The sequence below is a fragment of the Schistocerca piceifrons genome, chromosome X (assembly GCF_021461385.2).
Source record: "Schistocerca piceifrons isolate TAMUIC-IGC-003096 chromosome X, iqSchPice1.1, whole genome shotgun sequence".
Lineage (NCBI taxonomy): Eukaryota > Metazoa > Arthropoda > Insecta > Orthoptera > Acrididae > Schistocerca > Schistocerca piceifrons.
In genome coordinates, this window is record NC_060149.1 from 850,666,865 (window position 1) to 850,680,341 (window position 13,477).

Below are 13,477 nucleotides of genomic sequence, written 5' to 3' on the forward strand. Positions count from 1 at the left end.
GTGACTTAATATGAGTGGGAGCTGCACTGGCGACAGCTGTTGGGGTTAGGGGGCAGAGTCAGGAACACCAGAAAGTGATATGCCATGCAGTGCTGTGGTACGAACCAGACCATCTGTGACACAGACACAGGCATTGGCCCCCAATGCTGGCAGTAGAAAGGATGTGGTGGGCCCTCTGGAACAGACTCCGCAGTCCACAGCCTCAGCTGGTCGAAGCGGCACAACATCCGCTCATCAGGAGTGCGGACAGTGCACAAGCACCAACCCCAGCGATGCTTAGTGATGGCAGGAACCAAGTTCGGTAAGTGGCCGAAACCATGAGCCCAGACAGGCGCACATGGCCAGAACTGTCATGGAGGTGGCAGTGCCAGTGGATGTGGCATAGGATGCAGCAGGTGAAGGGGGTTATGTGGTTGGCGTCCATGTAACAGCTCCACCGGGCTCTTGTTCCCCACCGGAATGAAACTACACGAACTAAAAAAATGGTCCAAAGCAGCTTCAGAGGACCTGTCAGATACAGACCTCCACATCTGAGTTTTAAATGTCCAAACCATGCATTCGGCCCCACCATTAGATCAAGGATGAAATGGTGGAGCTGTGAGATGGCGAAAACGACAACCCTGACAGTAAGATTCAAATTATTGGGAAACAAACTGGGGGCCATTATCGGTAACCACGGTATATGGAAATCCCTCAGTTGCAAAAATCTTACACAGGGCTCAAACAGAGGCCACCATGGATGTGGACTGACAATGCACCATGCAGGGAAACTTGTAACAGACGTCCACTACAATGAGAGAATACTGATTTAGGAAGGTCCCAGCAAAATTGCCATGTAGATGCTCCCGCAGGTGCTGCGGCGTTGTTCAAGGGAATAAAGATGCCCGTAAGGCTACCTGTTGCTGAACACAGTGAGTGCAATTCGTGTAATGTTCCCATCTATGCCCGGCCCATACATATGCTGGTGAGCCGAAGCTTTGGTGCCAGAAGTCTCCCAATGACTGACATGCGGAGGTTGCAGTACAATAGGGCGTAAGGAAGCGGGAATCACAACCCAGGGAGCACCATTCTCTGTATCTAACAAAAGAACCCTGTCAAACAGAGAAAGGTGGTGTTGGAGGGAGAAGCTTGATCTGAGGCATGACCTGGGGTTTTTCCACCAAACCATGCTGCACAAGAGAGGATCCAACTAAATACATGATCCGCGGATGTGGCCAACGCTATCATGGCACTTAGTGATGGAAAAACCATCAGCTGCATTCTGGTTCTACATATCTAAATACAAACAAAGCAACCCGTCCAGGCTGAACGCCGGGTCCGGCACGATCAGAAGGCGAGATAAGGCATTGGCATTGGCGGGTTGTGCTGTCGGCCAGTAATGGATCTAATAATGATAACGGAAGAGGAAGAGAACCCTCTGCTGCAAATGTCATGCAGCCTTGTCCGCCACAGAAACCAGAGGGTTAAAAAGAGCAACCAACGGCTTGTGATTCGTGATTAAATTTAACTTAGAAACATACAAGACGACATGAAATTTCTTGAGACGAACACAATCGCTAAAGCCACCTTTTCAATCTGAGAATACCGCTGCGGAGCGGGAGTTAAGGTCTCAGAAGCATAAGCAGTGGGTCATTAAGACACGTCCATGTATTTGTGCGTCAACACCGTACCAAGACCATACTGAGAGGCACCTGTAGCCAACATGAAATGCTGATCCGGCTAAAAAGTGGCCACACACGGGCCAGATTGAAGCTTAGATTTAAGCAAACCAAACGCTCTGTTACAAGATGGGGACGAGGAAAAAGGCAAAAGCGCGTGCAGGGGCTGAGCAACTGTGGACGCGTCAGGTAAAAACTTATGGAAGTACGCAAGTTTACCATGAAATGTATGCAGTTCCTTAACGGAGGTCGGCCACGGCAAAGCCGCAATCACCTGAACATGGGGACCCAACTGCTTGACTCCTGTGTGAGAAACCACGAAACCAGGGTACTCAATTGACAGCTGAAAAAATTGAGATTTGGCAAGATTGCACTTGAGACCCACAGACTGCAAAACACAAAACAACGATCGGAGATTTCTAAGGTGGTCCTCGGTGAAAGAACGCGAAACAGTGATATCGTCGAGATAATTAATGCAGTCAGGCACAGAGACTGTCAGCTGTTCTAAAAAACGCTGAAAAATTGCGGGCACGCTAGCGATGCCAAAAGACAAGCACTGATATTGGCATAGGCCGAAGGGGCTATTGACAATGAGAAGGCACCTACTGGCCTTATCCAAGGGCAGCTGGAGGTACGCTTCCAACAAATCAATCTTCGAAAAGTAGAGGCTGCCTGGTAAATTTGCGAGCAACTCGTCAGGGCAGCGCAAAGGGTATGTATCTGTCACAGACTGTGCATTAACACTTTCGCTGCGGCATCGCTGCAGGCGCGCAACTCACCAGTGCGGCCCGTCAACGTGCGAGTGCGGGCCGGTAACGCTCTGAAACGGCAGGTACCGCTCGGAGCCGACGCTCCTAAGCACACCTGAGCTATATGCTGACGTCAAGACCTTGTAAGATCTGTAGGATCATGTTCTATACTGACTTAATGATGACACCTTAGATGCATTACTTCAAATAAGCTTCGACTGTACTGTGATCATGTTTTAAAGTCTGTTTGCTGTCTGACACTTATAGGGGTCACAGGCGTCATTCAAATGTTCGTGATTTGTTGATAATGTAACAAAAAATACAATTCAAACAAGCAACAAATCTACTGCATTCAGGAAAAATTTGGATTCCAAAACGCAAATTCTTAAGAAGGAAAAAAAGGAAACTGGATTCATTTGAAATTATATTTACTTCAAATGCGCATTTTTAAGATTGACTCTGATAGAGGTCGTCAATTTAGTAGCATGTTTGCTCCTGGTATGAGAGAATTAGCTGTCTACATTTATCATAGACGCCCAGGGGACGCCCGGATGTGTAGAAATTAGTAAGTAAAACACACCCTACGTGGAGGCTTCTCTCGTGTCCCCCATCACTTCAAATGCCGTGCTATTAAAACAAATTTAGCATAACAAATTCTTTCGCAAAAATGCTGAAGTGAACGCTTTACAACGCAATAAGAAATAAGTCGACTTAACACAAAAGGAAACCTCATTTTCTGAGTACTCGTGAAAAAAACTTTCACGTCATAAAAAGAAACCATGCAATGTCAAAAGAAATAAAAGAAGTTGTCTTTGATAATCGGAATTTCCCCGATATTATCGCGTTTTTGCTATTTATGGTAAATTATACAGCAGTTCAAGCAGTATCCAGGTTTGTCTGGGCAGGTTGTACACTCGTATGGTGTATCAGTGCGCTTGCATACTATGTGGTTCTTTATGCCAGGACTCACCTGGATCTCCGTGTGACAGGTCGGACTCTTTTTCGTCGTCGATTTCCACACAATCGTCGTGATACGTATTGTCAGATTCGGAACCGTCACGAAACAGACTCGAAAGCTGTGCTTCCACGCTATCATCACTCTGCAGTTCTTCGTCAGCCTCTAAATGACAATCTCCGTGGTATGCCTCGTCCGCACTACACAGAAAATCGCTGTCGTATAGTACACTAAGTAACTGTTCCTCTGTCAATTTAACACTTTTCCTGCTCCGTTTCACATTGGAACGTCCAGGTGTCGTTTCATTAGCCGCCATTACGAGCAATATACGTTCGATAACTGACCACGCAAAATAAAAGTTTACACGCTTTGATGCTAGCTTTGACGCTGCAACTAGACTGAGTAATCCGACAGTGAGCTCGGACGCTTATAAGCGTCAGCCGCACTGGCTCGTGGCTTGTTGTGAGTCTTATCAGCGTCAGCTGCAGCGAAAGTGTTAATCGTGACACTGACGTCGTCACAGAGGCGAAGCTCACCCGTCGGCTTCTTAAAGGTGACCAGCGGTATAGCCCATTCACTGGAAGAAAGAGGCCGAATGACATCGAGCTACGTCAAATGGTCTAATTCGGCCTTGAAAGAGTCGTGCAATACGACAAGCACCTGCCGCGCCCGAAAAAAACGAGGGCGGGCGGACTCTTTGATGGTAATGTGGGCCTGAAAACTGGTAGCACATCCGAGCCCAGGGGAAAACAGGGACGAAAACTCAGAGCAGAAGGACTCCAGTTGCTGGTACAGAATTCATCTGACACTAATGTTATGACATTAGCAAAGGAGAAACCGAAAGTGTTAAATGCATCTAACCCAAACAGGTCTGCGGTATAGGAATGATCCACAACAAGAAAAATGAGATGGTGAACATCAGATTTGTCGGAGACAGGAGCGGAGAACTGACCTAGAATTGAAATCGGCTGTTTATTGTAACTAACCAGCTTCCATGAATCCTGTGTGAAGGGAGGGGAGCCCAAGTGCACGTACGTTGGTGTGTTTACTAAAATCACTGCAGCTCCCGTGGCCACTTGCATTTTTAGCGGTTTGTTAAACACATACGAGTCAATTTGTTCAGGGAAACAATCATTGTAGAAATACATTTTATGCTCATTGGTACTACTGTATCCACCGCATTTGAAAAGGAGTTACACACCAATGCAATTTGCTCATTCTTTTGGCACTTGTTGCAAACAGACCAACTCTCAGGGCACACAGCACACTCGTGTTGGACGAAGCAGTACGGGCAAGGTAGAAGGATTGTTGTGACATGACCTGCTGGAGCTGTGGCCGTATCTGTCACTGCTCCACATGACACTGCATCGAAGGTTGTACTGCTGCAACGGCTTGTCATCCTGAACACTTGCAGCGTGCCTAGCACGGGTTGACTGAGCAACTTCTAATACCTCCACCCCCCCCCTCCCCCGAAGTTGTCCCCCCACCCCCACCCCCGCAGAAATCTGATCGCCTGTAGCCCATTACACTTCAAACGACTGTGCTATATTGAGCAAATCTGTAAACTTCGGATTCTCACATTGAAGTGCCTTTTCGCAGACTTCCCTGTCTGGGGCCAGATGAATTATAACATCAAATACCATGTGATCAGCATAGGATTCGTGATGGGTACTACTGACAAATTTACAATGATGGTTCAACCTGTGGAATTCTGCAGTCCAGGATTTGTAAGATTGGACTAGGAATTTCTGACAACGGTGAAATTCTACACACGTTGCAAGAGCATGCATTCTGTCACGGTAATAGGCTGAGAAAAGGTTGTACATTTCATCAAATGATAAGCTGATTGGTTCTTGCAAAGGCGCAAGTTGGCACAACAACTGATAAGTGTGCAGCGAAAGCCAGAAAAGAAAGAAAACCCTACACAGGTTCTCATCGCCCATGTGAAAAACCTGAAAATGTTGGCATAATCGTGTCTTGTAGGAGTCTCAACTTTCAGCCAATTTATCATATGCTGGAAAGCATATGATAAATGCTGATGGAAGAGTAACCTGCAGCGAACACAAAGGTGCCACTTGATTTAGAGTGGTGGTGAGAGCCTGCTGTTGTTCTGCGGCAGCTTGCTGCTGGGCAATGATACATTGGAGCATGTCTTCCATCGAGATGGCAATGACCTTGCCGCAGTGTTCCCGTCTGATCACCGAAGTTCAGCATTCTGGTTAAATAACTGTTTCTTTTTTAATGGCCTAATTTAATAGGTGCAAGGTTCTGTAAAAAATGGCTTCTAGGTTTGTTTTTTGTTAACAGTATGAAAGAAGCAATCTGTGTTGACAATATAGTACAGTGCAACTTCATAATAATATACAGCATATCGGAGTAGAATGGACCATCTATGAGTAAATAAAAATCTTGTGTTAATTTGTTATACATTAAATGCAGAGAGAGAGGGAGCTCTTGGCAGAGCTCTTGTCCATGAAAGGTAAAGGTCCTGATTTCAAATCTCAGTCCAGCACACTGTTTTAATCCACCAGGGAGTTTCATATCAGTGCACAATCAATTGTAGAGGGAAAATTCATTCTGGAAAGGAATAGGTGTCCATTTTTGGGAGTATTCTGGTTAAATAACTGTTTTTAATGGCCTAATTTAGTAGGTGCAAGGTTCTGTAAACAAATGACTTTTGGGCTTGTTTTTTCTCAACAGTATGAAAGAAGCAATCTGTGTTAACAATAGTATGAACTTCATAATAATACACAGCATATCAGAGTAGATTGGAACATCTATGAATAAATAAAAATCTTGTGTTAATCTGTTGTACATTAAATGAAGTTTAATGGAGCACAATTATTTCCAGTGCTTAAAAATACCGCCCAGTTGTGCAAACATAATCCTAAACAGTATTACTATTTTCAGTAAAAAAACTGTTAATCGTTTGTTTTTTCCTGAAAAACTCAGAACTGCTCGTTCAGACCCTGACATCACAGAGCCCATACAATATGTGTTATGTGGAAAAACTGCCTCTGAAAATGATTTGTGACATCAGCACAAACTGATTTCATTGTCATGTCAGTGGTGGGCTGTAAAGACTCATCTCATGTGGTATTGGTGCCATTGAGCATCACAGATTATCTAAATTATGGAGCTTGTTCAAGCTGTCAAATTATGACTCACTCATAACACACATCTATTTGCTAATACAGATGCATTCTGAACTCAGAAAAAACTTAGTGGAAATATCTTTGTCATGGATGTTCAGAGTTTGTTTCATTCAATGTAACAAAATGTCGAGGTTTTTATTGCAGCCCTTTACAACTTCACTAAATGGATACACGTAAGGGGCAGTCAAATGAAAACTGAACACCTGCCACAATGGGACCAGATGATCAGTCCCTGTTCTGTAGGATATGGTCAGCCACTGACAGATCCACAACCACACCTACTCTAGCACTTACTTGTCTGACTGAAATTGACATTGACCTACATCTTTCTTCAGGTTGCTGAAGATGTGAAAATCACATGGTGAAAGATCTGGGCTGTACTGAAGATGTTGCACTGTTTCCGAACCCAACCGCTGAAGCATACCATTCATCCAATAAGCAATAATGTGGGGACAGGCAATATCGTGCAACAGGATGATTCCGTCTGACAGCCTGAATTCAAACAGCAGAACCAAAAGTGGAAACATCCCACATTTCTCCCCACCAAAAAAATCCAAAGCTGTTCATACAAGTTCTGGTAAGGTCATGATGAACCTCTTCAACTGCAGGGGCCCTCTGCTTATCAAGTTGCTTGAGCACAGAACCACAATCAGTGCACACCACTATGAAGACTCTTTGCAGATGCTGTGATGTGCCATGAAGTCAGAACTCCCAAGATTGCTGTCATATGAATCGTCCTGTTGCACAATAATGTCTGACCCCACAATGATAATTGAAGGCTACACTTCAGCGATTTGATTGGAAACACTCCACACAGTCCAAATCTGTGATTTTCACATCTTTGGCAACATGATGAAAGATGTGCATGGACATTGGTTTTAGTCAGATGAGGAAGTGTCGATCTGGCAGCAGCCAACCATGCTCTATGAAACAGGAACTGATCACCTCTTTCCCAGTGGGGTAAATTTCTTAACACATATAGTGAGTACTTTTGAAAGGAACCATTCCATGGTCCCATTGTGGTGGGACCGCCCCTCATGATATTTTATTATCCTGTGCATTTGACCATTGCTTTATATGACAGTAGGTAAAATATGAAATAAAACTCAGTCATTTCTGATTAAACCTTCAAGTACAGTACTGTAATTTGCACCAACTGTGGGTATGTTAAATGTATATTTCCACATGGTTGCAGTACACATAGCTGTTGTCTGTTCTCAGGTGTGGAGCTCTGCATGTGGGGGACAGGATACTGGCCGTCGCAGACACACGAATCGAAGGCAGCAGCATGACAGCAGCTGAAGTTTCAAATTTGCTGCGTGGAAACACAATTGTCCTCGAGATACTGCCTGTGTCCCGGATAAGTTGTGGAGACTGGTACAACAAAACTGGTGAGTCTCTGCCTGTAGTCAACAAGATGCATGACATCACTAGTGAGACATGATGGAAGATATATCTGTAGTAACCAAGTAATACACAAAACCAATCCAAGTAACTTGAACATGGCTTTCCACGTAACAAGACAAAAGAATCATGCAGATGGTGCAACACAACAAGTGATGCACAGAACATAATGAGGGTGAGTCAGCACTGCTCCGTGTGTATATATGTATGAGTTGCCAGTATATAGAGCAGCAGAGATCTTGCTGTGTGCATGCTTCCTACAGGCAGCCTCTAGTGGCCAGCCAGCTGATCAAGTAGGCAGTTGATTTAAGTATACACACACACACACACACACACACACACACACACACACACACACACACACACACACACACCAGTAGCAGAGAGATGTGCACCTCTCCTGCAAAGAGGGTGCCCAGGCAACAGAGGAAGTGACAGTGGCCCAATGAGAGACACCGCCATCAGATAAAGAGCACTGGCATCTGGTGCCAATGTTGGGGGTGGGACAGTGTGCTGGGCAGGCACCAGAGCATAGGGCTGGAATGTGCAGAGATTTGGGCATGCCCAAGAGCGTCGTGCCCACATGGTGCCCGACAACAGCACCTGGGAGGAGGGTGCCATCGCCATCTCTCCATCATCAGCAGCAGGCAGGTCCCAGTGTGGAGAGGATGGGGCTGAATCCACTGGTGAAAATGGCTGAGGTGATGCTTTTGAGGGGGCTGGTGGAGGTGGCCTGACTGGAACAGCAGCTTGCTTCAATGGGCTGGAGGCCCAGAGACAGACCAGCACCCAGTGCTGGATAGCTGGAACCCCAGGACACCACACCTGGAGGAGGCAACCAACAGGACAGGGGTGCCTCCACAGCAGGCAATAACAGGCTTGAGGTGGAGGGTGGTGGGGTGAGCTGCAGCCATGGAGGCCACACCCACAAATCGATAGCTTCTGGTGGTAAGTGGGGATACAACTGATGAAAGTGGTGCACCACCAGCCTGTTGGCTATATGAACATCACAAAGATATCATCAACCAACCCCTTGAGCCCACACCAGCAATCTCAGCATGAAGGGTCCAGATGAACCCAGTCGTGACAGGTGCAGCACAGCCCAAAGGAGATGGAGGACTGTATGTGGCTGCCGGCCGTGAAGCAACTCAGCCGGGCCCTGTTCCCTCATAGATGTAAAGCAATATGTGCTCAGAAAATGGTGAAGGGCGTCATCTGGTGGAGAATTCACAACAGACTTTTTGATTTTGGCCTTGAATGTCATTCCAACTCGCCATTTGATTGGGGGTGGAATGGTGGAGCCGTAACATGACGAATGCTATGACTGGAATAAAACAATTGGAAGGTGTAAGAAGTGAACTGGGGCCCATTATCAGAATCTAAGGTACAAGGCAACCTCTCAATAGAAAAAAAGCCTCAAAATCTTATGAACTGTGACCTCAGCCAGTTTTAACACACTCCTGAGAATGTAAGGAAAGCAGGAAAATGCATCCACAACCAAAAGTCAATAGTCAATCCCTGACCCAAAAACATGTTCCTAGCTAAGAGTGTAGTGTGAAAAATTCGCCAATGGCCCTGGTGAACCTCATGCCAGAATGTGGTGGGAGTGACTACCCTTGCAGAAAGGTTTTCTATGGACGACAGCAAAACAGCGTCAAAAGTAGAGAGACGATATCACAAGGAAAGATACTTGTACAGGGATCAGATTCCTGACCTGGCAGCTTATCTCGAGAACCCTGTTGGAAAAAACCAAACCACCTGATGGAGAACTGGGCCAGTGGCAATGGCAGTTGCTATGCATGAGCTAGTAATTGGGAAACCCTCAACTGTGGCTTGTGTTTCAGTATCAAGATGGAAGAAAAGCAATTTTTCACGATCAAAGTTGGGACAAAGGCGGGACAAGGCATCTACATTGGCATGTTTCGATGTAGGTTGAAAAAGAGTTCATGATTGTAGTTAGACAAGAACAGTGTCCACCGTTGTGGGCAATGTGGTGCCTTATCAGGCAAGGAAGTGTAAGGTTAAATGAGGAAATCAAGAGTTTATGATCAGTAATAAGTGAAACTTCGTGAAATTCACAAAAACATGAAATATATATTGCAAGAGCCTTGTTTTCTACCTGAGAGTAACATCTCTGGGTTGGAGTGAGAGATTTAAAGGGAAAAGCAATAGGTCGTTCAGAGCCGTCAGCATATCGGTGTGTTAGGACCACACTGATGCCATGCTATTAGGTGTCAATCAACAAAACTATATGCTGGTCCAGAGAGAACATAGCTAAATGAGGGGCTGAGAGTAGTTTGGATTTCAATGTTTGAAGAGCACGTTCACAGTTCTGGCTCCAGCAAAAAGGTACATTTTTGTGTAACAAGGCATGCTATGAGTGGGCCAATTAGGCCACTGGCAGGAATTTTTGGTAGAAACCTGTCTTCCCTAGGAAAGCCTGAAGCTTCTTTGTGGACAAGGAGTGAGGCACAGATGTAACAGTGGAGATGTGGTCTGGCAGAGGGCAAACCCCATCCCACAAGACCTTGAACCCTATATAAACAATAGAAGGTTGAGAAAACTGAGATTTCACGAGGTTCCACCATAAGCCTGTGGACTGTAAGACAGAAAACAAAGTTTGCAAATTTTTCAAGTGCTCAGCCATGGAGGAGGCCGTGACAACAATATCACCCAGATAATTAATGTAACATGGGGCAGACACAATCAGTTGCTCTAAAAGTTGTGGGAAAATAGTAGGGGTGCTAGTCACACCAAAGAAAGATGTCAGTATTCATAAAGACCAAAAGAAGTATTAAAAACCAGCACTCTTTGAGACTCTTCACCCACAAGAACCTGCAGATAAGCTTCAGACAAATCAGTTTTAGAAAACTGCTGGCCACCTGATATTTTTGACAATAGCTCCTCGTGGTATGGGAGAGAATACATATCCATAATTGACTATGTGTTGACAGCAGTACTGAAGCAGTACTGAAGTTGTTACAGAGGCAAAGTTTCTACAACAGTTTCCAAACTACAACCAGCGGAGGTGACCATTCACTAGCCATAACAGGTTGCACCACCTCTAGAGTCTGAAGTCTGTCCAATTCTGCTTTCACTTGATCCTTTGGGGCAACAGGAATTAGGATGTGCTCAACAAAAACAAGGCCAAGCCATGGATTTCAAAGAAATATGAGCAGAAAAATTTGCAGCACACCATATACCTTCAGAAAACAAGTCTGAAAACTCCCCACACAGTGTTTTCAGTTGAGAATATGATACCTGATTGGATACAAGGTGACTGCGTTGGCGATAGAAAATCCAAAAGCCTGAAATGCTTCCATCCCAAACAAGTTCTCAACATCAGTATCAACAACCACCAAACATGTAATGGAACAAATCACTGACTTGTAAGAGGCAGATACCATAAATTGTCCCAACAGTGCAATGTCATGTTTGCTATAACTGACCAGCTTCTGCATGACTGGTGTCAAGGGCAGCGAGCCTAAAGTCACACAGGTTTTATAATTCAATAGCATCACTGCAGCACCTACGTCAATCTGCAACCGGAGCACTATGCGAAAAACTCTTTACTCTGTAAACAACTTGGGAGAAGTCAGAAGCACTGGAGTCACACAGTTTACATCCATATCCTGAGCAATCTTCAGCAAACAATGCATAGAGACAATTTGGCCTTTCTTCTGGCAAGAATTAAAAGTAGCCCAACACTTATGGCATGCCAAACATTCATGCTGTATAAAACAGAAAGGACAAAATTGAAACAGAGAACACTGTGGTTGTCGCAGCTGCTTGTGCTGACCTTGGTCTGCTGGACACTGAGCCCACATGTTTACTGGTCACCACTGCCAATTCCTTGTGCAAATTATCTGTCATCTTAGTGGGCACATCTTGTGACACTACTGCCACATTGCCCCATGCTTCAATTTGGTCACCTGCTGCCCAAGAAACCACAAAAAATTCTGCTATTTGCAAAACTTCTGCCAACAGGGCTTTTTCACACAATAAAGCCTTCTGGTGCACTTCCTTATCCATAGCTAGACAGATAATTGCATCACAAACCATAGCCTCTGCATAAGAGTCACTATGGGCATCAGTAACAAATTGGCAGTTATGGCTAAGGCTGTGAGGTTCAGCTGCCCAGGCCCTGTATGACTGGTTTGGTTTCTTGCAGCATTGGTGGAATTCAGCTTGCACCACTATGACATGTATTCATTTGGAATAGTAGTTGGACAATAAACTGCACATGTAATCAGAACTAAGAGCTGCCTGTTCTTGTAAATGGGCAAGCTGACACAGTAATTGATACACATTGGGTAGAATCCACAAGAGGAATAATGGATTTGCACAAATTTGAGTTTGTCACACTGAAAATCAAAAAATGCTGTATGTGACTTTTTTCATAAGCTTCCCAATCCTTGGCTGAATCATTGTATGGAGAAAAAGTGGGTGGACAGACCTGTCTGTTAATGGAAGTCAACAAAGTGGTCACTACCAAAATAAGCTGTTCAATCAGGGCCAGTACCGTGGCATCCATAATCACTAAACCTGATGAATCTGCACTTAAGGACTGCACACACAGAAATCATTCCAAACTCTTTTTCAATCATGTAGTAACCAAATAATACACAAAACCTATTCAAGTAACACAAATATGGTTTTATTCATAAACCTCTGAATAATAATGGAAATTAGTCTCGTGACTCTATACATAACAAGATAAAAGAATCACACAGAAGGTGCAACATAAGCAATACACAGAACAACTGGTGTGAGCAGTAAAAACTAAAAGAATGTAGTGAGGATGAGTCAGCACTGCTCTGCAGCTGTGTAGGTGTGAGTCACCATTAGATGGAGCAGTCAAGACTGTGCCATGTGCGTGCTTCCTACAAGTGGCCACTAGAGGTAGGCCTGTGCTGACACAGTTGGCAGTACACACATGTGGCAACACTACACTCAGTGTGTTCACACTCACCTGCACTACAGTTGGAGTCATGAATGATGGCATTTCAGTTTAGGCTTGTTATGGGTACCTATGTCATGCATACTCTCGACAGCTAATGAGCATTCAGCAGTGTTCTGAATGTTCTGCTCTGAAAGCCATAGCTAATGCGAGCATTAAACGTCCTTGTAGCAAATTGTTTAGTGAATTTCTATTTAATTTGTTGTGAGCTGTTATCACTGATGGTGGTGGTAAGTGATAAATGCTGCATAAGCAAATGAGGGACATAATTTGCAGGATATACGCTTCCTTCAAGCAGAAAGTATGCGCATACGTGTACTGCAACTGTCACTTGGAATCATCAACAATGTCATTCCTGTCCATACCTTGACGTGCATGAACTGCCATCATTTGTGAATCGGACTATAATAGCAGGATACTGCAAGCAGTATCTGAGCACCATTTCATCCAGTGCAAACACTTATAAGAAAATAAACACACACCCTGCCTGAAATGTTTTCTCTTGTCAAACAGTATCCATGATCTCATGTAGTTTCAAATATATCAGTAACATACCATCAGATGTACCAGTGTATACTATGAAACATCACTCCAAA

General features: G+C 44.6%; 1 protein-coding gene across 2 annotated transcripts in view; it reads left to right on the forward strand.

Moving 5' to 3' along the window:
• LOC124722935 (glutamate receptor-interacting protein 2) overlaps nt 1-13,477 on the forward strand; it is a 454,066-nt gene that overhangs the window by 234,043 nt on the left and 206,546 nt on the right. For both annotated transcript variants that reach the window (XM_047248095.1, XM_047248096.1), the window contains exon 5: nt 7,739-7,908. In XM_047248095.1, coding sequence (XP_047104051.1) covers nt 7,739-7,908 — 170 coding nt within the window. The remainder of the gene's footprint in view (nt 1-7,738; nt 7,909-13,477) is intronic.